The sequence below is a fragment of the Triturus cristatus genome, chromosome 2_2, assembly GCF_964204655.1.
Source record: "Triturus cristatus chromosome 2_2, aTriCri1.1, whole genome shotgun sequence".
In the NCBI taxonomy this organism is placed as follows: domain Eukaryota; kingdom Metazoa; phylum Chordata; class Amphibia; order Caudata; family Salamandridae; genus Triturus; species Triturus cristatus.
The window spans coordinates 1,042,289,992-1,042,314,550 of NC_140582.1; the positions used below are offsets into that span (position 1 = coordinate 1,042,289,992).

A 24,559-nucleotide genomic window follows, 5' to 3' on the forward strand; every position below is an offset into this window, starting at 1 on the left:
AGCTTATGGTAGTCTGCTAGAACTTTATTGACTTCTAAGTCCTTAGAAGCCACTGAAAACTCAAACATTTTGGAAAAAGAGTCAGGGGAGATAAGTTGCAAGTGTCTTGAAGCCCTTTTGTCGACAGTCTTTATCTTTTCAGTCCTATCTATTTTAGGGCTCTGGAAATGGATCATGGAATGCTCCATCCAGAGAAGAGGTAAGGGGGGATAACAGGTCAAAAAATTCTAATATGTAAAAATGTAATCCAAAGTATGACCTGCAACGTGGGTGGGGACTTTAATTTTTTGGTACAGACCGAGCATCTCTAAACCTGACATGAGCTGTGCTACTTCTGGGTTCTAAGGGTCTTCCAGGGGGTAGTTAAATTCATTCTCTAAAAGAAAGTATTGTGATGATAAAACATGGCTCGCTAAAAGAATGGTACATTAAAGGAATATTTTAATCTCATGGTTCTAAAAAACAGTTCAAGTGTTCAAGGTTAATTATTAACAAATCTGCTTTATTACTGGGAAATAACGAAGTCCAACAATTAACAAACACAAGAATCCTAGGGTCTACGAACTACCTCTAAGTTACAACTTAAACCTATGCGATAGTAATGAACCTAACTGGAAAAAACTATTGAGCAGAATGTTCCTAAGGGCAGATCCCTTTAAGGACGTAATCCCTCACTCACCAATGGTGACATGCTTCATCATAGGGACTCTCCTCCCAAAGGAAAATCCTAGTTCCTTTGGGGGCTACAACCCCCTCTCTGAGAGGGAGGAGCTCAGGGATGTTTTATTTCTAGTTTTGAGGACTAACTAAGTCCACATATGATGAGCAAAGGTGTATGAGCAAGGGTGCAGCGCAAATAATGAAAATCGTGAGTATGTGAAAAGAAGTGATCGTTAAAACTGGCTAGGAGGCATCAAAGCCAACTTTAATCAAAAGATGCCCACTGTCTGAATAACGAAGTCCTTCAGTAAGAATCCAGTTTACAAGTTCTACAAGACCAAGCAAGCAAAGAATAATATTTTGGATAATATTTCCCGCTAACATCATTGCACGACGGCAGGTTCACAAGAGAGGCAGTTGGTAATGGTTGTAATTCTCCAGTCACCGTATGGTCTCCGTCACTGTAGATAGAGTTACAGGTTGTGTCTCTTTCGATGTAAACCCTTGTTCTCTCATAGAAACCACAGGGCTGAGATCTGACATTGTTGCTTGATGATGAGCTACGGCTGGCCCTGGAATTAGAAAAGGTGATGTAGAATAGGTTGAATGGATTGTTTACCACGTTTCCCTGGAATTCGTAATTACCACTATCTGTAAAAAAGACATATTCTCTTCTTCATATTATGTCCTATTATTAGAGACTTTTTAAAATTGCTGACACATTTCAAATTACTTTCTAAAAAGTGAACCTGCCGAGCAATAATGAACAGTTGTGATCTCTTGCTGAGCTGACCATTCCTACAAGTTTTTCAGGGAGGTATTTTGTCAAGAATTCCTGTCATGCGAGGGGAGGAAAACGGTAACCAACGAAAACGGACTACATCTCCCAGGATGCTTAGCGGTTGAGAGGTTATGTAAATAGGAGAGCTGTTACATAACTCAAGGAAAACACGCCCTTATGTAAACAGGAGAGCTGTTACATAACTCAAGGAAAACACGCCCTTATGTAAACAGGAGAGCTGTTACATAACTCAAGGAAAACACGCCCTTATGTAAACAGGAGAGCTGTTACATAACTCAAGGAAAACACGCCCTATAAAGGGAGGAACCGGGAGGTACAACGCTGTCGGATATTGTGTTTACACCGACGTACCTGCTTAGTGAAGAGCAGTGTTCCGGAGTGGTGCTCCAGTAAGGCAAGAACGGAGGTAGGTCGAGTCGTTACTCCCTGGGCCGTGTCTTGCCCCATCGTCACCTGTGAAGGACCCGGAAGCTCTACCAGATAACCATTGAGCTTCGCTTTTTGACTCGGCTGAGTCAAAGCGCAGTGGCGCTTTTGCTGGTTGGAGTCGTAACTCCCAGCCCGACCAGAGATACAGGGACTGCCAGCTGTAACGCACACCAGGAGGTGTTTGCCGCGTTACAGACTCGGAAGTCCACAGGATCGATCGAGCGGCTGCTCTCGGTTCAGTCTTCTTTGCTTGTGATTGGGGTATCGGTGACGCATCACCAGGAGGTGACTCCGCGTCCCGGTGCAGTCTGAGGAAGAGGTTGAGCGGCTGCTCCCTTCAGGTAGAGACCCCGGCTGAGTGTTTCCCTGACTCCTCGATTCTCCCCAACACTCTTCGTGCCCCTCGCAGCCTACCGATTGGCATTGTCGGCCATTTCATTTCTGCCCTCTGTTGGCATACGCCGGGATCGGCGTATATGCAGAGGACGGTTAGGACCATCCGTGCTGTGGGCTGGTAACGTACTTAGCCTGGAGGATTCCAGTGACTATAACCTTTGTTTATTCCTTGTATTATTTTTGCCTTCATTAAAATAACTAAACCTTCACAAGTGGTTGCGTTCTCATTATCGTGTCTGTTAAACGATCCTGAGACGTTCAGGGCGTTACAAATGTAATCTTTTCCACGTAGATGATGATGTTCTGTTATGGAGCCTGTGTCATTTAGGAGCATTTAGAAATATTTGCTGATTTATGAAAAGAGCACTCAATGTTTCTACTATGATTAATAGCCATTCAAGCAAGGGGACGAACACTGAGAACTGTGGGCCCGATTTAAATCTCGGTGGACGGGTTCTCCGTCACACCGGTGACAAATATCCCTAAAATATAAATACCAATAGATTGAATGAGATTTATTTCTGTAAGGGGGAGGCACAATCTTGTCTAATCACATCTTGTTTACTAAAGAAGTTTTCAATATAAACAGCCTTTCCAAAATTATATTCAAGTATGCAGAATCTGAAATCTTCTTGATTTCATTTGAAAATGTAATTTGTCATGGCTGGCTTTTAAGCATATCTTTTTTCATCTTTTTTTATTTTCTATCAAACTTCACATAAATTGACATAAGAGTAATTCAATAATTATTTAGCAACAGTCTTAGTGCTTTATTAGTTATATTCCATATATGTGTAATTCCTTCCAAACACTGACCCGAAAAAATAGCATGCACTTGTGAGTGAAGAACCAGTTTATTGAGACTTTTGCATGTTTCTACCACATAAGGGTTATGTTTCATGCAGCCGCCACAACCTTACCTAAGCAAGCATTGGCATAGCCAATAGGTCTCTCCTTTGGGACCTTATAAGTGTTTAGCCAGAGATATTGACTTTGCCTATGTATTTAAGCTGTGCTGTACAGAAGTCTGCAGCATGCTGAAAAGTTATAATAAAGAAGTGTCAGAAGCATTTTTGTTACCTTATATATGACCAAGAAAGCATTATGTACAACTGAACGACCATATTAAAAAAGTATTAACAATAAATAATGTCTTGAGGTTTTTCTTGTCCTTTCAATACTGGCAACTTCTATCTGCCTGTCCCAATGGTTGCTTGTGATGGTTTTTTGTGTTATTGGGGGACATACATAACACGAGGGTGAAGGTTTGGAAATAGTACCTGTATAACAGTCAGTGAGAGTCAGTTAGTTAGTCAGTCAGTCAGTCAGTGAGAGAGTCAGTTAGTTAGTTAGTCAGTGAGAGAGTGAGTCAGTCAGTCAGTTAGTCAGTCAGTCAGTGAGAGAGTGAGTCAGTCAAAGAGAGAGAGAGTGAGTCCATCAGTGAGAGAGAGAGAGTGAGAGAGTCAGTCAGTCAGAGAGTCAGTGAGAGTCCGTCAGTCAGTCAGTGAGAGAGAGATTGAGAGAGTGAGTCAGTCAGTCAGTCCAAGAGAGAGAGAGAGAGAGAAAGTCAGTGAGTCCATGAGAGAGTCAGTCAGTCAGTCAGTGAGACAGAGTGAGAGTCAGTCAGTGAGAGAGAGTCAGTCAGTGAGAGAGTCAGAGAGTCAGTTAGTGAGAGAGAGTGTCAGAGGGTCAGTCAATGAGAGAGAGAGAGTCAGTCAGTGAGAGAGAGAGAGTCAGTCAGTGAGAGAGAGAGAGTCAGACAGTGAGAGAGTCAGTAAGTGAGAGAGAGAGACAGCGAGAGAGTGGAATACCTGGGCTTGACTCTCTTGGTCACAGAACAGTGCAGCGTCACAAACAAGATATATGGAGCATAACCAAATAATCTCCGTGCGACTTGGAGTCTCATTGTAACTAGCCCCAGGCAAACCAGTAAAATTGCTCAAGAACCGAAGAAGAAACAAATACCACTACACCTGGGAAGCAGTGTTGTCCTGTCATATACAGTGGGAAAGCCAAGGTACATTTAAACATGGGTAGTCCACAGGAATACAGAGCATAGTCAGAGACAAGTATAACACGAACGTCTGAGGGAACCGACAACAGGCAAAACAATGAAGTAGAGGAAGCAAGTATGAACGCAAACTAGTATGATATGTGAGAGAGTGGTAACAACCGCCCCTGTTGCCAGACATCCACCCATATTTCAAGAGAACCTTAATAGGGATCCACAGCAGGAGGTACAATGAAAAAACACAACTAGAAGGGAAATCACAACTAAATGAGGAATCATCAAAAGATTAATAAAACACATGATGGGTTGAAAACGATGTAAACATGCAAAATGAAATTAAATGAAAATGGCACTTATAAAGTGTATGGCTACCCAGAGGCCTCCCAGCGCTAAGAACTGAGCCTACCCAGTGAGCGATTTAGATGGCCGGGAACAAGAACGTCTTTAGCTGTCTGCAGAAGGATAGATGGTCTTCTTCCAAACAAATGCGGTCTGGAAGAGCGTTCCACCTCTTGGAGGCAATATAGGGGAATCGTCGGCCCCTACTTCTGGCCCTATATATTCTAGGTACTATGGCCATCCGTTTATTTTCTGAGCGTAAAGCTCTGCTGGGATGGTACGGGGAGATAATTGACTGTAAAATTGGTGGGCCTTTGGAGGCCATAATCTTGTGGGTAATCCAAAGGGATAATGTGGGTAATGCGAAAGCCTTGTTAACGCCCAAAACTGTGCCTCTTTGAGAGATGTGATGAAATTGGTGTTTATAGACAGTATAGAGGTTACAACGGGTAGAAAAGTGGACCGGCATTGGGGGGGGTTGCTTTTCTGTCTTTACTCTCCGTGCCATTTATGAACTGAAAGTAAAGGTCACACTGTCGGAATACATTGTCACTTTCAGCAAGCGCGGTCCGTGGTCCCTAAAGTGAATCCGGACTGCGCTACAAAGAACAAACAAAGAAGAGTGGGAGGGGTGCAAACATGGAGCGCAGGCTGCTAATTAGTAACCTGATCCACGACGAGAGAGGAATGCAGCTGCCAGCCTGCGCGCCACTGCTCGCTCCCGAGAGCAAAACGCAGTGGGAGTGAACATTTGAAGAAGAGGTGGGACATGCACCCGCCTTTGGCCATTTGCGTGCTTTCATTATTGAAAGATACATGCAAAGGCAAATCAGATGTGTGGGAGGGATCCGACCCACACGGAGAAGTTTTGAGCCCTCACAAGAAGCCTCGCATATAGCAGCGCATGCGCGCTTTGCTAGGCTCGACCAAAAAAAGAGGTGATCAAATTGTAACCATCCTTTATATGGGAGCCAGTGGCAGTAAAGTATACGAACATGTGAAGCCAGAGATATATAAAGGAACCACATGAGATCTAGAGATTAGGCCAGGCATTGAATCAGTGTGTGCCTCCTGACACTAGGTTATGTTTATATTTGTATGTCAATATTTCTAACTACCACCAAAAGTCTTTAAAAATTGATAGGCATGTTGAAGAAGCTATGTTTGGGTGAAAGACAATCAAGGGAGTATGGGAGGTACTTGTGTTACTGAATGTCAAAACTGGATTGACTGTTCCCAACCTCAAACTACAGTATCTTTCATCCCAAGTGCAACATAGTGCATTTTCGGAAAGATGGAGAGTATAACTAGATAAATATATCAACACTTAAGGACACTAATCCTTTTAAGAGTCCACTAAAGGACCATAATCCTATTTGCAGTTGAGGAACGATTTGTCTGTGCTAGAGTACCACCACAATTGTAATCAAAAATATGAAGATAGACCTTCACCCACTAGACATGCCATGTTGTGTCATGGGGTTTATGTCTCTCTATGGGCGAATCTTGTTACACACAGTGTGTAGCTCTTTCAAGTTCTTGTGATCCCATTCTTGGATTCCTTGATGGCTTAGATGGGAGTAGTTCCCATCCTATCAATCTGTTCCTACTTTAGCAACTTATCCTGCGTACATGACTTGATATCAATACCCCCTGCACACTAAAATTGTGTAGTGGATGGTTGATATTCTATTTTATTATTATCTTCCTTTCACTCAACTAAATGAAGTTAGACTAAGAGTCTTTACTGAACCCTTTTATATCCTCCTTGTCATGTTACTGAGCTTCTAAGTAGCCCTCGGTGTCAGGGTCATTCATCGGGAATTAAGGTTAAGAAATTAAACTACTAGTCTTGGTTTTAGCCAGTGTGGCGTTATTACTTCTTGAGGTCCGGTTCTGAGACCACGTCATATGGTTCTTTGTGAGGATGTACCATGCAATTAAGAGATATCATGGCCTGGCAGCAGCTGAGACAAACATCACTGCTTAGAGCTTTTCTCAGTCTTACGTCATGGTGAATCTGATGTTGGGAAGGTCGAACATTTGGAGCAGCAGTTTACCACGGAAAAGGTGATTTATGGGGATCTCGCTTCTACTTCTGAGAGGCTACATATTACCTGTGTGCAAGTGAGAAACAGACACAGACATGGGTAAGCACCAGAGGGTGCAACGTGATTCTCTGCAATAAAGTAAAAGCAGGTGCTGGCAAACGAAGAGGTTGCTGCCCAAGGATGGTTGCGACGGTCAGGAAAAGATGCTTTGTGTTGCTAGCTGTATGTCATTGTCTTAGATGAATGGTTAGAAGCAACCACTGTAGACCCCATGGGAAAAGAGAGAACTGGGCAGAAGTGTGCCGGAGAGGTTATGCTGATCCCTATTCCATATTCACAAGTGCTAACATGCATCAGACATTTATGATTTGCAGTAAACCATGGGACAAATACTTCATCACTTCTTAGGGCCACAACAATGATGGAATCAAGAACTGTGGAACAACACATCATTGCTGAGGAGCAGGCTTTAGTTCAAGCTTGGTCCTCAGCTATGCCACAACCACAGGTTTTACAGCCTGGTACTTCAGACATGCCGGAATTTTAGCTCATATATAGGGTCTCGGATGAAAGACCCTGCCTGACACATTTAGTGTCACTGCTTATTGTTCACTGCCTCCAGGGAATTTGAGAGATGCTCCTCAGTTACTGCTTAGCAGAATAGTGGTTATCCTAATTTCACTGCAAGGAATAGCTACACCAATAAGCTACCTCAGTGTGTGAGAGGGCCACAAAGGCAAGAAGGAGTGCTTTCAAACATATGTTTGCGATGAGCGAATGATTGAGCTCTGTCTTATTGTAGAGCCATGGGGATGATGTTCAGTTTATACCAGCTTTCCCATGAAACTAGTAAGACAGCTAACACTATTATTACTGTTACTTATTACTACTGTTTAATATTAATTCAAGTCTTCTACTCCTTATTTTGATTTTTTACAGATATAATGTGCCTGATGCAGATTTTATTTAGATGGTCTAGGTTGGTAATATTGAGTGTCAACATCAAGTGCTAAACCCATCAATAAAGTAATGACTAAACGGATCCTAGGATTTGCTTACAAATGGATGTGTCCTTCCTATTACTACTAAAGTGCTTGTACACCCTAACATATCATGGCACTCCATGATAGGTGACATACAGAGGCAAAAAGAAATGCTAAAAGCTTGCTCAAAAGCCACACTTTCAATGTTGATCAAAAGAGAAGGTAATTAGATTAAGGTCTAAGTTTCTTTGGGAGACCGTTTCAGAGTTTAGAAGCAGAAAAAGAAAAACGTCTGCCTTTAGATTTAGTTTTGATCACTTTAGAAACTCTAAGGGCGTTGTTGGAGGAGTGGAGATTCAGGCCATGTCTGCATCTCTCCACCAGTTTTTCAACAAACTTAGGAGCTTGACCTTGCAATGCTTTATAAGTAATGCAGAGTGTCTGAAATTAAAGTCCTTTCTATTATGGGGAGCCAATGCAATCTGATCAATAATGGAAGTGCTGATGTAAATATTGGGGCTTTTAAAATTAGCCTTGCGGCAACATTTTGTACCACCTGCAGTCTTTTCCAGAGGTACCAAGGCAGATCAGGATATAAAATTCTAGCATACTCCAACCTGGACATAACAATAGCAACAACACATCTTTCTCCCTCTTATAAGGTGAAATAATTTCCCAAAATTCTCAAGTGAAGGAAGCAAACAGTAACAGAGAACATCTGATTAATTAAATTTAGAGAACAGTCGATTTTGTATCCAAGGCTCTTCACAGCAGTAAAAGAGGCATGGTATATTCCTAATTCACCTTGCCAATACATTTCCTGGTCTAGCTTCCATTGATTACTATGACTTCTGTTTTCTCTGAATTTAATTTAAGTTAACTGATACCCATCCATTCCCAAATAAGGAGCATGATGTGCTGAAATGCTTCATGATTAGCTAGAGCATTGCTTAATTTGAATATCATTTGGGAATTGTAAGCGTACACACACATCTTCAAGCCCATGTTTGTGAAAGCCTTGTTAGGCTAGGGGAGCATTTACTATAAAAGGCTAGGATAAAGGACAATCCCTGTGGTACCCCGTAGGTAACTTGAGATGGTTTAGCAGTAAAATTCACCAATTTTACTGACTGTCTCTGGCCAAGGAGAAAAGACTGAAACCAAACACAAACCTTATTATCCAAATAAGCTGCAGCAATAGTGTAAAGAAATGTCAAAAGGTCCTCAGTTGAAGAACATATTTCAGGTTCAGCTGATGCAAATAACCTTCATGCTAGTTAAGAAGAGCATCATAATAAGGGGCTCTTGCTTATCACATTAGTAAGCATTTCTAGGAATTAGAGAACTGCCATGAAACTAAGGAGATATTATTACAAGAGTTATTTGGAACAAATTAAAATATAAAGATATCTGTATATTACTGAGATCGCACCTACTGAATTTTCACCTGAAGACTTATGAGCTTGGACTGACACTAAAGCTGATGTGAATAAATTGGCCCTAGGTCTAAGGCATATGTTCTGTTCATGTACTACAAAATATATTTAAGAAACAAAATGTTTTGCCTGAAAGTAAAATGAGACACTACTACCGGCTAATACATTGGACAGGTCCACTGTTACTTATCCGTTGTTTTAAGAGTGGTTAATTAAACAAGTATTTAAGATAAATAACGAAACAAGCTTTAGAATACAAATGATTTTGTTGCAAAGGCTAGGGATAGATTTTCATGTGTAAATCTGGAGTCTGAAAGAGAAGTTGTTTTTAACACAACACCTCACCTATACATTACCAAATTCAACAAGTGAAAGTCAGCAATATGCAAGTGAGAATTTCAAATGTTCAGTTGTTTGGTCTTCTTCCTCTTCAGACAATACCACATTACCAGTTCACATATATAAATTCAGTGATAGAAGAACTTTTTTTTAAAAAGACTAAAATCCAGAGGACTGACAATTTCCAACAAAACAAAGACACCAAAATATAATATTTCGGATCTTTAAAAAGTGTTAGAAATGTTTTTTCCAAACCTCTATCTTCACCCACCATCCTGCAGATGGATTTTGCCTCTTCAGAAAACTTCTCAGAATACTCTTCTTGGTCCTCTTTCACCCTTCGGTCTACTTCCTCCCGCTTGACCTTTTCTTTTCGTTTCCTGAAGGGTGATTGTCCCTGGATCATTTCATATATGAGGCAGCCCAACCCCCACCAATCTGGGCTATATGCATAACTTTCATTGTTGATGACTTCTGGAGCTATAAAAAAGGAGAAATGCTTCAATATATTAATAACATTAGATTGACTTATTGTCTTATAGATATAAAAAGCACATGAAAAACATTTATAAAAATTAATTTGCAATTATATGCAATATACTTCACAAATAACCAGATCACCATCCGTTGACCCATATATGGAGACAACCAACCATAACACAAAGTAAAGTTCACTTCATCCTCATATACTACTCCCAAACCCCAATATAATGGTTTCCAAACAACCTATAAGCATTAAAGAGACTCTTAGAATGAAGCTGTATTATTTAGGAGAATAAACATATAAAGGTAATAATAATAATAATAAAGAAGTTTATATAGCGCTCGGTTATACTAACTAGTATGTCCCCGCGCTGCGGTGCAAATGGACAGATCGTGTAGGCATTTAGTCATTCTAAACCGAAGAGAAAGAGAGAGATCATCTACTCTATCATGAACAGCCAGGTTTTCAAGTTCTTCCGAAATATGCTTTTGGACTGCTCCAGACGCAGTTCCACAGGGAGTTCGTTCCACTGTTTGGCCGCTAGGTAACGAAAGGAGCGACCCCCCATTCTTGCTTTTTTTACGACAGGAATGAGAACGCGTCCTGTACCCGAGGACCGCAGGGTCCTGGAGGGAAAATAGGGAGACAACAAGTCCCTGAGATAGGACGGAGCTCTACCATAGAGAATTCGGTGGCATATGCAAAGGGACTTAAAGGAGACTCGTTCTTTTACTGGCAACCAGTGTAAAGTGGCCAGGGCATATTTTGTTGAAGCCCTGCATTTAAATTTGCAACATATTATTCACAAATTTGAGATTTGAAGAAAGTTCATGGGAAGAAAGTCTCCAAGTGTTGCTGTCTGATTTTTGCAAAGACAGGTTTCAATGTGCCTGAAACTAAGAAGGCTCATAGAGACATTCTAGACCTGAAAAGATGGCTTCCGGGTCTAGAAAAGTGAGACGAATACAGTTTTGACAAATGTGTTTGGCTATCTGCCATAACATCATGCAAATTCCAAGAGCAACCAAAAGTAAATGATGCAGATGGGTTAAAGAAACCCTTATGTACTTTGTACGAAGGGTTCATTTAAAAAAAAAAAAAAAAAGCTCAGTTCCATGGTTGCTATATTTTATTCCTGCTCGTTTGTATTTAAATTCGTAAATTATCATTTTAAACAATTACAAAATCTCAGTCTCACTAACATTTTTATTTTCATTTTATATTTACTAAATTGTGTAAAAACTATGTGCTTAATTAATAATAAATAATTTTAATACAAGTTTAAAAGCATAATTATTTCTTTAGTTTTAGTTCATTTTTAGATTTCAAAATAATAACTTTTTAACACTAACACACACAATCATGCATATACATATAGAAATAATTTAAATGTCGAAATAATGTAACACATTTAACATTAGTTCCTATAAGCTGTTATTTTACATCACTGCCTCCACTGTTTCCATGCTTTTAGGGGCCATGTGTGGTGCCTGACATACTGCAAGGCTGAGGTGAAGTACATTTATACTTGTTTTGTCACTTTTATGGATGTAGTAACTTTGGAAGTGTAGTTTGTGAATAGCAAGGCTCTTACTTTTTGTGAATGTGTTTTGCTTAAAGCCTCCATAAATGTATGACCCTTCTCCCTTCCAAATTTACTACGAAAACATATACCTATGTGTGTGGAGATCTTAGCGAGCCTGGTGGAGATAACGGCACAAAAAACACAGAGGAGGTAGAAGTGGAGGTTTCCAGCCCTAGACTTGTGAATAGTATTTTATAGTATGTGAGTAGTATTACTGTACTAATACTTTACGTGCTACAAAATGCAGTTTGTGAATAGGCCCCTAGTGTTTGGTCCATGAAGATGTACTGACTAGACGCACAATAAATCCTTAAGTATCCTAAAGGTGAAAAGGTACCTGTGAGTCTTGGCACTGAAAAACGTCTTGTAGCAGCTTTGGAACCTTGGTATTGAAAAATGCATAAAACGTGTGACCCTTCTGGTAGTCACTTATGATAATCTATACAGGACTTATTACCATGCAAAATGAACTAATCCAAACACATAGCCCTGTTACTAAAATAAAACTCAGGAAACACTCAATGCAAATGTTTTGTAGATTACAAATGGCTTCTAAAAGTCCCCCCATTGTTCTTGTGTAGCACACACTGGGTACTGAATGTTCTTGAGTTACTCTAAGGTTTTTTTTGTTTTGCTTTTTACAATAATGCTTGTAAGAAACATGACTCGACCTTGGGCACACAATTTTGTCAAACATGTAAGCAGTCTTCCGACCTCAAGTGTTATGGTTCCTGTATGTATGTATGTATGTATGTATGTGTGCATGTATGTATGTATGTAGTACTTCTATGGCGCAAATGCAGCCAAAAGTCAGTGAAGAATTGTATAGGGTCATAGACAAGCATAAAGTCAGTGAGTGCGATGTAGCTGATTTAAAGACTGCTAATACACTGTGTCAGGGTTGGACTGGACTGGACCACAGGGCACTCAGGCAGGGCCCGAACTGTCAGATCAGTGTGAGGGCGGATAAAGTGGCTGTTTGTGGGCATGATTTATCGCCTGTTGGGCTGTTTTTTTTACTGTTGATTTTCCTGATATTAAAACAAATATTGCCTGTAGCAATCTTAAATCCATGCAGTCTTCCATACCTTGCAAAACACTTATACAGCTTGTCTTTACAAGTACAAAACTGCTGCTATTTGTAAACATGAGCTAATTTTTTAGCTATCTGATTCGCTAATATTAGACAATTTTATTTTGGCGCCTGGCTCTATTTTCCTGCCCAGTCCAACCCTGATTGTAATATAGACCTCTGGGTTTCAATATCTCCAAATCTTCACGCTCATAACCGTGGAGAAGGATACTAATCATCTACTGGACAGTTCATACACTTTTCAATGCCTGTTTTAGTACTATAAACCGATATTGTTAAATTACAATTTGGGGAAAACTAAAACAAGCAGAAAGTTTCAATTTGCTTTCATGCTTTCAAGATTGTTCTTGTGGATGCATACTATTGGCTAGTCAATAAGTTCTGCTATTATCTCTCTATTATTCTCAGTGTCTCTTCTTTCTATCAGACGTCTGATATCCAGTCCCGTTGCACACCTGCTGGTGCCATCGTAAATAGAATTGTTTCTATTGTTAATTTATATTGTATTTGGTAGTAGAGTAACTTTTCAGGGCTTTATTCATCTGCCTGTGTTTGTAGTTTATGTGTTTTAAAAGACCACATGTGTCGTCTTGTAAGCACTTTGCCGTGTTTTGCTGTCCAAATAATGCAGACTCCAAAGACATAGGAGTAGAAATAAGTTACCCAGGGCAGTCAGGTTCAGCGTCTGGATTAGATGAGGACTATGCTTTTGTTCTAAGCATTTATGTAATGTAGGGTGTGATGGGTGTGTGTCACTCTGGGAAACAAACAGTGTGTTTTGTTGGACATAAGCAGCTTGAGCACGGAAATCTGGCATTATCTGGACTACTGCATTGGATGTTCGTAGTTCTAATTTGCAGGATTAATTAAAAACATTATTCTTTTAATGACATTAGGTAATTAGGCTGGCTTGTAATAAATGGGATCCCATTGTTTCAAAATATGTTTGCCTTGTTGTGCACATTAGAATCCAAATGGCTCCTGTCACCCTTGAATCCAGAAAGTCCTTGAAGACCCATCTCTTCAAAGAGCACTAACTACCCGCACAACAGAAACCAGTGTATGCCTATCCTCATGTAAACAGTAATGAAGTGCATACTTGTTCAGCACTCAGATGCATATTATTGTTCAGGACATGCTCTTTATGAATTATTCAAACAACAAACCGGTAACTTACCCATATACCCGACTGTTCCAACACGGCCTCGGATTGTTTCCCCTTCTGGGATCTGCACAGCTAATCCAAGGTCCGAAATCCTGATGTGACCTGAAAGTTTTCAAACCAAGAGTGATAGGAAGTCAAGAGCCAATACTACTTACAGTTCAACCCTCAAGAGAACTAACACTCATCATTTCACCCTATCGTACTCCCTCGCAGCTTTATGTATCCAATTACTGCATGATCACGTTGATTATGCATCACACTACTGATGCATAATGTGATTATTCATCACATTACTGCAGACCATAATCCTGTGGACACTGACTGAGGACAGAAGGCAATGTGCAAAGTTTTATCCTCTTTGAAACTCTTAATGTTTAATTTTTTCTAAAACTGCAAGGCAGATGGCACCATGTATTAACCCCAGACTTCACTATAATTGGATATAACTCTGTTGCCCAGGGTCAGAGAAGAATTGCTTGCTCTTTTCATCGTCAGCACAAAGCACAAGTAAAAAGAACTGGACTAAGAAAAGATTTCGAAACTCATACTCAGTTGATTAGGCAGTTAAATGCAACAATATATGATTTGTCACAAATTTATTTTCCAGTAGGAATAAAAAAGCAAGCTTGTCATAGATATCCACTACCATTTATCATAATACAATATTGCTGAGGAAATACTTACGTATAAGCATATTTGTAAATATTTGTGCACATTATGAATACTTAAATGCTACTGTTTAACGTATATATCATAATTTCCAATAAGCTTCATATCAAGAAAAGAGGAATATGGGAATAAAAAGCACTCTGGGAAATTAACAGGTCAGCATAATCATTTACAGAGAAACTGTACAATAGACCTGTGTCCTCTTCCAACATTCAAGAACTTTTTATATGACCAGGATGTGGCAGAAATATAAGTAATATGGGTTTTTCAACCCAAAAAAATAAAAATTAACCATTGAGTTTGCTCATGAAATGCAACATAGAAAGCTGGGTGAACAGATGTAAGCAAATGTAAGTCTGATGCATCGAAACTATTCCTTGTACCCAGAGCTTCACTTATTATCTAATTAACCTTGTTAGAAAACAATATATTAGCACTTACCACGGTCATCCAGGAGAATATTCTCAGGCTTCAAGTCTCTGCAAAGGTCAATTTTCATAGTTAGAGGGTATTGTATATACATATATTTATCTAAACAGCATGATTTGCATACATTAGCAACAAAAAGTACAACACTGTGAATTGAGGGCCTGATATCCTAAAAAAGCTACAATATGTTTCTGCAATTGTGAAAGGTAACACTGTGTGTTTAATTACGCGTTCACCTTTCACGGTTAGCATTACACAATTATTCATACATGAACAAGAATGATTGAACTAAGCAACTGTTAGAAAAGTTGCTTAGTCCTACTCTCTATGTAACTGTTCCTTGAAGCCTTAGTCTTCCTGTCACTCATCTATATGATAGACCTGCTTTGTGCATTTGCTGGTTGCCTGTTTGCTTGTATTCAACATATTTGCCATATCTCTCTCTACTAGCATCTCCTACACACCACATAGCTTTGCTTTCTGCACTGGTTACCTATTACTACCTCACTCATCCTTCAGTGATGCACAAAAACACTGTGTTATGGTCTTCCATACATATTGGTGGTGCCTGGTCTCTGTGCCTCTCCGCTCTCTCTTATGTGTCTATCCACAAAAAATAGGTAGGTATATTGAAGTATCCATGTCTATACATATAATCACTGAAATAAACAAAGGCTATAGTGATGTTACATTAAGGTATGGTAAAAATATCTTTATGTTAAAAAACCGCACAAATTCACTCAAAAAACAAACGTTAAACTGATGGTAAAGTTAGGTAAGTTACTATGATTTAAGCTTACATTAAAAAAAAACTAGAAATTCACTGAAAAAAACAAAGGTAAAGTGGCGTTATAGTTAGTACTTGTAATAATATAAAAGTTAACTTTTTAAAATGAAATAAACAGACATATACCAGCTATATCTTACTGGGTTAACTAGAACTTGTGCCCCCTCCCATGCACTACTTATGACCTCACATATTACATAACTCATGACATGTTAAAGAACATCATTGATGAGATCACTGATGACATATCATGCTCTGGGAGGGGAAACAGTTACTGTTGGATAGCCACTGGAAGAACTTAATCTCAAGATTCAAAACCCCATCCCTTCCCCTGTGCCTTAGAGCTTGAAATGCTGCATCATCAGTGGAACTGCACAACCATGCCTTCAATGATCTACATGCAGCCACTTTGCCTGTCTCATCTATGCTTCCCTGTTTTCGATTGATAAGGACCACAGTGAAATGAGTAATGAGCCTCTTTCACTCGATGAGCAAATTCAAGCAAAGCAACAACATCCTAAAATACTGGAAGGCACCAAAGGGATTTTGTAGGGAGGCACAAACGTTGGTGGCATTGAGGAGTTTGTGTGCAAATTAACAGCTGCCCAAATAAAATTGACAATGTGAGTCAAAATGTGCTCTTCAAAATGTCTCTCTCTATATTCATCACCTCCAGTACACATTATCTGCAGTAATCTCTAATCCCAGAAGAGTTTTGTAAGACAATAAACATATTGTCCAAAACATATTTAAAGAAGGCTAAAGAATTGATTGTATTCTTCAATACATTTAAGAGACACAGGCTCACATCCACTTTACTGTGCACTCCTAGTGGATGAGCTTAGTTATCATGTGTTTTCAGCCAAAAGTTAAAAATCCTCACTGTAATTAGTTTTTACATGAAATGGCTGTAGGGCATGCTAACCCTCATTCCACTATGACAAAGTGTTAATTTTGCACCAAATATAAAGAGACCTTCAAACAATACCAGGAGCACAAACGTATCACACCTGTGATGTACAGAGTTCAGGAATGCCTCCTTTGAACTGAAACTACAGTTGTGGCAAAAAAACATAAGGCAATTGTAAGTGTACAATATATACTACAATGTGGGGAAAAAAACAGAAGACGACCCACATTTCGTCACACAATATAAACAGGATCTCTGTTGGTAGAGTCTTTTTAGCTGTATGAACCTTGAATACCCTGAAGGTGTGATCCTGTAGTGAGGGTCCCTAAAGAATAGGACTAGTTATTAAGGACCTGAGAAAGAGATGCCAGAGAAGAATTCACTAGTGGAATTCCTGCTGCCATTCTTTACCCATGGTGAAGAAATTCCACCAATGGATTCTTCAACAGATTTTGCCTTTGCACCAAAAATCGGAGGATCCTCGTTTACCTCCTTACCCATTTTCCTTGTCACTCACGGCCCTTAGATTAAAGCAAAGAGGAAGGACTCAGTTTTCTGGAAAAATAGGGTGATGAACTGGGTTCTTGAAGTTCAAATGAGGATGTCTCCTTATCATGGGGTAATGACAAGTTCTCTGTGTCAATGGGGATGACTGTGATGAGAAAGAACTGAATAAGGAGTAATGACGATTACCAGGTACTGCAGGAAATAATCACCATCATACCGTTTTACATCATTCCTTAAACCAGTGCAGAATTGGATGTGCTTTCTCAATCGACCCTTTGCTGTATTTAGAGTAAGCTCTTTCAAGTAAAATACGCAGTTTTCTACCTACCCAGAGGCATAGAGCAAAGCCATTCACCTATATTAAAATACTGAGGTGAAAACTGAGTGGTTCAGACACAAAAGCACCTGCACAAGTAAAATCAATTGACATGGAAACGAGTCAACTTCATGTGTGAAATGCCGCTCTCCCTAGTGCTGGCACAAACCTACACATGCCCTGGGGAGCACGCAGAAGTGAAACATTTTCATGGGTACACCCTGTTGCGCACATGAGGTACACCACCAGTCCATTACGCGGGAGGAACATGTGAACCTGCACACGCACATGCGTACATTTTTGGAGCTTCTAAGGTATTTCCACAATACTGTCCCTGTGGGTGGTAAGTGGGAGGAGGGAACTGAGTGTGTGTTTTTAGGGCCAATGTATTAACTCTCACCTGTAAACAATCCTCTCCCTTTGTAAATCCTCCAGGCCGCAGCAAATCTCTGCCGCATAGAATACAGCTCGCTGCTCGTCCAAACCGGGATTCCCCATGCTGTAGATATGAAACTTCAAATCCCCACCATTCATAATGGTCAATACTAGACACAGGGCGTCTTTTGTCTCATATGTGTATGCTAAATTAACCTAAAGACAAGAAAGACAGGTGTATTCAAACATCAGACACTTCATGGTTCACAAGGATTCACACAGTGCTACATGCAGAAATGTTTACTTTATATATGGGCATAGATCATTCATTATCTGGCAGCATATTTGAAGCATGACATCAGGGTTTCAGCTGGATTTCAATAACTATGCAGTCATCTTGCACAGAAAACAAATGTCAGCAAACTGCAGTCTCATCTCGTAGTGGAAGGTGGAGTTCCAAGCGAGTGACATGTATGCAACCCTCCTAATGGACATACAAACAGGATCTGAGTTCCCCTCCCCTTAAGCTACACCTAAATGTGGTTTTGGCAAGAACCAGGGTCAAAGGCGGAACAGAAGAGCAGAGTCGGCGAACGGGCAGGAGTAATGCCCGTGCCACCTATGGATCTGCAGTGGTGCAACCAGGGTGCTTTGGACCCGAATGCCAATAACGAAATTGGCTTCAATTCCCTGGCTGTGTAGTAAAACGAGCAACTACGTGGACCCCTCACACCCTTGCCCCCCACCTGCTACTGCACCTGTGATGTCCCTGAGAATCTGACCTTATATACGCGTGCTGAGATGTGTGCAGAAAAAGTTTAAAAATACGACAGGACAATCTTGCATTTGATGACGTTCATGAACCACCACTGGTTGGCATGCAGGTAAGGTACAAACATATTAATGAAAGAGTTAATCAACAATATTACGAGTTAATTGCTGTCCAAATATTTTCATAAGTGGTAATGGATAGGCCTTGGCATTTGCTAACACCTATGGGGCTGATTCACAAAATCATTTGTGAGTACTGGATGTAGTACTATCGGTATCCTCTTTGAAATACCCTTACGTGCCTTTCTGAGTTGGCCTCGAAACATCCATCTCACTATAAGGAAAAGTGCAAAGTGGGCACACTCCTTTCTATTTGTACTAATTGTATGTGAACATTCCCATTTTATTCCCACTTTAGATGATTTGGGGTCAATTCACAAAGACATGTATGAATAGGTGAGATACCAACAAAAGTACTACTTTACAAACTCTAAAATGTCTTTGTGAAATGAGCCCTGTGGGAGTGTAGAAAACTCCATTTTATGCAGTTTTTGCTGGTCAGTGATATTGAAGTAATTTGTTAACTTAAGAATTTTAGAGCTATTTATCTTTAAACATTAAGATTAAATGCTAGGTCCTCACAATCTCCAGAAGCATGTCTACACATCCATAAAAAGTAGTGGCTGGGACCCCTCCAGCACACCGTTAGTCTCCACGTCCACTCGCGGGTGTTGCATCAAGCATCACCCCTGACTAGAGACATTCACAAAGAACATCCTCATCCAAATTGGCCTGGATTTAGTATGCCCAGTGGCGTCCAAGTTCTCTCTTCTGAGAAGCGCGCTGACCTTTTTTATGTCTCTCATCAAGCAGGTATTTATGTTGGGGCTAGGTGCTAAAGCCTCAATATATGTGCCTATTATGGAATATATGGAGTGAAAGTAGACACTTACTATAAAAGGACTGATGACCTTTTCCAAGATCCTTTTCTCATTTAATGCCATGCTTTCACCTTTTCTCTTTTTTATCCTTTTCTTTTCCAGTTTTTTACACGCATACATTTTTCCAGTTGCTCGGACTTGGCAGGCACATACCTACAAGTAAACAAACCAAATGAAGTATAAAGTTAGATTTAAATCATGAACATATTTTCACTCCTTAATACACAAACATCAGATAGAAGTCATGTCCATATTTTCACTCCAAAAACATCACGCTTTTTGCACAATCTCCAGGAAAGGGTTGCCTGAATATTATTGAGCTGTGTAATGAAAAATAAAGGAATATTTACTAGCTATACTATGCTATCTGAAAGAATACTAGGTTTACTTGAGGAAGCTTACATTATAACATTTACACAAAGGTATTGGTTGCTGTATCTGACCGCCGGAACAGCACTCAACATTCTCTATATCTCTCTCTCTCCGTCTTTCCCACCTTCTTCCTCTCCATATTGCCCATACTACATTGTCTCTTACAGCTTCTCTTCAAAAGTGGTCTAGGTTTGCTGAGGCGTAGATCAACCTCAGCCCTGTATTGGGACCCGCCTGTTGAGTCAGTCATTACCCACCAGTCCCAGGAAAAAGCTACCACCCAGTACTTTGTGGCAGGCCGAAGGGTGTGTGTCTGGCCGTGCAGATGCAAGAAGATTTATGGTATGCTAAGTGGGTACAGCATGGACGGACACGTGTGCTTGCTTGGCAGAGAAGCTCTCTATCCAAGGGGCGGCGGGGGTTCTTTGATAAGAGAGGTCTCACCTGCTTTTCCATGCAACTCAAGGCAGGCAGACCTTTTGCAACAGAAGAGTACTACTTTCTGGTCCACACCTCTTCCAAAATGAAAATGTCAATAATCAGGCTGGAAAAAGCAGTACTGCGTACCTTACAAAACACTAGCAGTGGGGAATGGATATTGCTGATATGTCTTAACGACCAATACACCAGTGCGCATTAATGTTTAGATCCTGATTGACAGCGCTCCAGTATATATTATTCAAGCCAGGTAAGGAATGACAGAAATCTAGTTCTCCGAGCTGATGTTACAAGAGCCGTTTCAGAGTGGTGTCGGACAGGGGGGCACACAACATGGTCATGGAGACCCAGAACATCTTTGTCCCCTTCTGACCAGGATGTGTATGTGCTCTAGGGTTGGCTGCTAGTGTGAATGGTCTGATTGAGTATGAATGAGGATCTGACATGAGTGGTTTGATTGTGTGGCATATATAGGGGTCCAGTGAAGACAATGACATCTTATGTGAAAATAAATATAGAAATGTTTGTGTATCAATGAAATGTATAAAAAGGAAAAATATGGAAAAAAGATTTTTTTACTAATATGTATATTTTCTAAAATTATTTTTGATACTACAAATGAAAACAAGTATAAATCTCTAGAAACATCAATACAAATGATTTCGAACAAAGAGATGATGTTGTATAGATAATGTCTAAAAATACATACGGATAGCCCAGTGTAGCAGATTCAGCCTGTGTGTTAAAGAAATAGAGGTCAAGTGGGAGGTTTGTATAATATAATGTTTGGTGTGCTCGTCCCCCTTTTCTGCCAGATCTAATTGACCTTAAGAGGGGGTTCCCTTTTTTTTGACAATTCACATCCGATTCCCATCCAACTCTATATATATAGGCCCTTGTTTTTATCAAAGTCTAAAGTAAAAGAGATGATTTATTACAACCTTTATGCCATTTCGCTACAGAATGCTTATCCCCAGGACCACAAAATTTCCAGTCACATTTGTGCTAGTTTTACAAAGGTGTATATTTAAGAGAACAGAACATAAAACGTTTATGGTATACACATGCAAATATAACTAATGCACATAAAGGTATCATTTTATTTGTTTTTCGGGTGCACGTTTGTTCTCCTACATGTTGGCCTGGCTCATGTTCCAAAGCAGAAACATGCTAAGTTTAGGGTTATTTCAAAGAATGTTTTGTACTTTGGTGAAAGCTCAGAGTGGTGCCTTCCTTTTTAGGACCCTTTGAACATACATGCTTCATTATTATTTTGTTGTAAATTTACAAATGTTGACAGGATGTGAACCTCTTGGAATTATGACATTGTGTGAGTTGTGTCAACAACCACCAGTCACACACCTTCCTCTTATTTGTTTCTCTTCATTAACACTTAATTTGCAGTTTTGGAAAAATCTTCCCAACTGGAAGGTAGTAGGGGTTTCACCATTAGAAGTGCAATTTGCGTTGGTAAAATTCTAGTAATTCAGTGGACTGGCATGTGGCATTCACTAATGTTAATGCATTTATGGGACACCTTCTTCCGACTTGGGTTTCATAAAAATTGGCGAGGTTTTGTACTCCAAGCACTTGACAACCGTGCAGGTGAGTAAATCATCACAGGCAATAAAAGAAGACTTGTTCTTGTCACATTTAACACAGCACGTGCAGTGAAGAGGAAACTGCTCGCTTCACGCGCCCAAACAGCTTTCTTCAAATTAAGAAAACTAGCATTCTTTAAAAGTCAAATCCAGGCCAACTTTTGTGCCGCTAAGAAACACATTTCCCTTGGACTTAGCAAATTACAGAAGTTTCAAAGTCTACAGGAAAAAACAAAGACCTGATAAATGTGCCTTTTTCCGTGTGCATGCTAATTGTTATCATCTAAATAATATGTCTAAAAAGTACGCATAAGCAATAACCATATAACATGGGCGTATATTGACTTCGAGGGCTTCTAGAGACACTATAAATCTTTAAGGCAGAGTGGTTTGAAAATGTCAGCTGAACCCCAAATAGGCAATATAAGAATATTTGACACGTTACACTATAATATTGGGATGTTTGGATTTAGTATCATTGTGTTGTTGTTCGGTTGGTGTTCAGCTGTGTTATTGGGTTGTGCTGTTATTACGGTTTTGTACTGTTATGTTTAGTGTAATTTTGTTGAGATTCTTTCATCTGTTATTTTACTATATAGCTGTGTTGTTGCGATGTTGTGCAGTTTTGATTTGGTGTGGTGCTGTTTTTTGTTGTTGTATTAATGGGAAGTTGTGCTGTGCTGCCTGCTTATGTTTAACGTTGACACTTGTTTTTTGTCTGCACAAATTCGTACTGGCAATATACCCATATTCATTCTGATCAAGTAGTCTATATGTCACTAACACACACAACCAAACACACACTCTCTCTTGCTCTGTAAAATCCGCAGTTAAAGTGCAGTTCGAGTTACAAATTAAAACCAAAAAACACAAATTCGTAGGCTATGTATGGTTGGGCAGCCAGGACTTGCACATTTTGAAATGTGTGCTGAATTTCAAGTGCCAGTGGCCGGTTTCACAAGCAAAAGCCACAAAGAAGAACGAAGTGGCAATAGATTCCTTTTCAATCAACAAATTGCAGGAATACATTTGCGAGGCAAAAACTGGCGCCGCTCGTCAGAGACAACAAGCATTTACAATGCAATGGTCTCGGCATTGGTAAAGTTAGAGCTATTGGCATTGCTCATGACATTATTTTTGTTTATGTTTTTGTTTTTAAAACATTTAAAGAAACGGCATTGTCATGAGCAATGCCAATAGCTCTAACTTTACCAATGACGAGACCATTGCATTGTAATGCTTGTTGTTAAGCCCTGACAGCGAACACCGACAGATGCAAAGTGGAGCCCACATAAGATCTATGCAGGCGGGCAACTAGAGCCAAATTTGGGGGGGGGGGGGCTGAAAAAGATTTCGGGGTGGGGGGGGGGCTACGTCTTCCAGCCATAGGCAGAGTGGCTGTAAAAAGGGGCAGCCTTCGAGCCGAGACCTAAAAAGCCTGCCGAAGTCAAGCACCTGTCTGTGTCTGCCCTGCCTCGACTGCTGAAATTGAGAGCCTGTCATGCAGGTTTTTAACACAGATCCCAAAACAGCAGTCCTGCCTCATCAAAGCTGCTGCAGGAACGAGTTCACCAAACACAACCACCAGCGTAGCCCAGCAAGTAAAGTGGGCCTTAGCCATGAGACAGTTAAACGACTGCATGCCCAGATATATATCCACCGCTAAAACACTGGACTTTTGCCCATATGGCAAGAACTGTTGAGTTCATCCAAGCGTTAGCCAGTAGGGAAATCCAGAGTAGAATGCACGTGTACGTGTACGATGCAACGTAGTCATTAAGAGAACTCAAGAACAGGGAAGAGAGAGCTGTCACAGAGGAGTTTGCAAAGAAGTTTGTTACCGTTCAGCTAAAATTTTACTGCCCGTTCGGTCACACATTCACTTACCTTACACTAGCAGCTACTCACGTTTAATCCGCTTGAAAATGTAATAGTTCCCAATTTCCCACCAGCTAGCGGACTGTTTATAGTAACCTCAGAGGCACGTGCATACTTCAAAGCCAATGAGCACATTCGAATTCTGTGCAGCTGCGTAGGATTGGATGAGGTGCCGAAAATGCTCCAATCTTGTGTCACTTTACCGATTAAGAGTCTTTTCCACTCTCAGACGACTGCCAGTATACATTCAGGCGTGGGATTGGCTGTCATGTGATTCGGAAGTAGCGCATCGGTGGACGAATTTTTATTCCCGCGGAGCGCAAAGTGAGCAAGTGGAAATATAATGTCAACGCTTCTGTTTAGGGGGCGATCCTCATCTCGGACTGCATAACTTGAGGTTTACGTAGCACCCCAAGAAATTCAGCTGATGGAGGAGGAAGCGCCCTCACTGAGGGTCACAAGGAGCACCCCAAAGCCCCTTGCTGATGGGGAGATCAGCAATTCGAGGCCCACAACTCGAAGTAAGAATAGCGCCCTTCAACCACCATGCTTGCTCAGACCAACAAGCACACCACCGCCTTTCTCCGAGGCAGAGCAGAAATGCCTCGGAGAAATGCAGCGTCCTTTTCGGATTCGGGGGCGTGTTTTGCTGTTATCTCCTCCAGCCATTGGCTGGAGGAGATAATTAGACTTTCTGAAAAAAACACGCCCCCCGATCCGAAAAGGACGGGGCCTGATCGGAGTGACGGGACCTCTTCTCCAATGGCTGGCCAGCATTCAAGAGGCCAGCCA

The 24,559-nt window shown here is 40.5% G+C and overlaps 1 protein-coding gene across 1 annotated transcript in view; it reads right to left on the reverse strand.

The window, feature by feature from the left end:
• GRK4 (G protein-coupled receptor kinase 4) overlaps positions 1-24,559 on the reverse strand; it is a 468,205-nt gene that overhangs the window by 91,838 nt on the left and 351,808 nt on the right. Inside the window, exons 8-12 of the mRNA XM_085642501.1 lie at positions 19,491-19,631; positions 17,792-17,982; positions 14,884-14,921; positions 13,786-13,875; positions 9,718-9,926 (exon numbers count right to left, since the gene is read on the reverse strand). Of these exons, the coding sequence (XP_085498627.1) occupies positions 9,718-9,926; positions 13,786-13,875; positions 14,884-14,921; positions 17,792-17,982; positions 19,491-19,631 (669 nt within the window). The remainder of the gene's footprint in view (positions 1-9,717; positions 9,927-13,785; positions 13,876-14,883; positions 14,922-17,791; positions 17,983-19,490; positions 19,632-24,559) is intronic.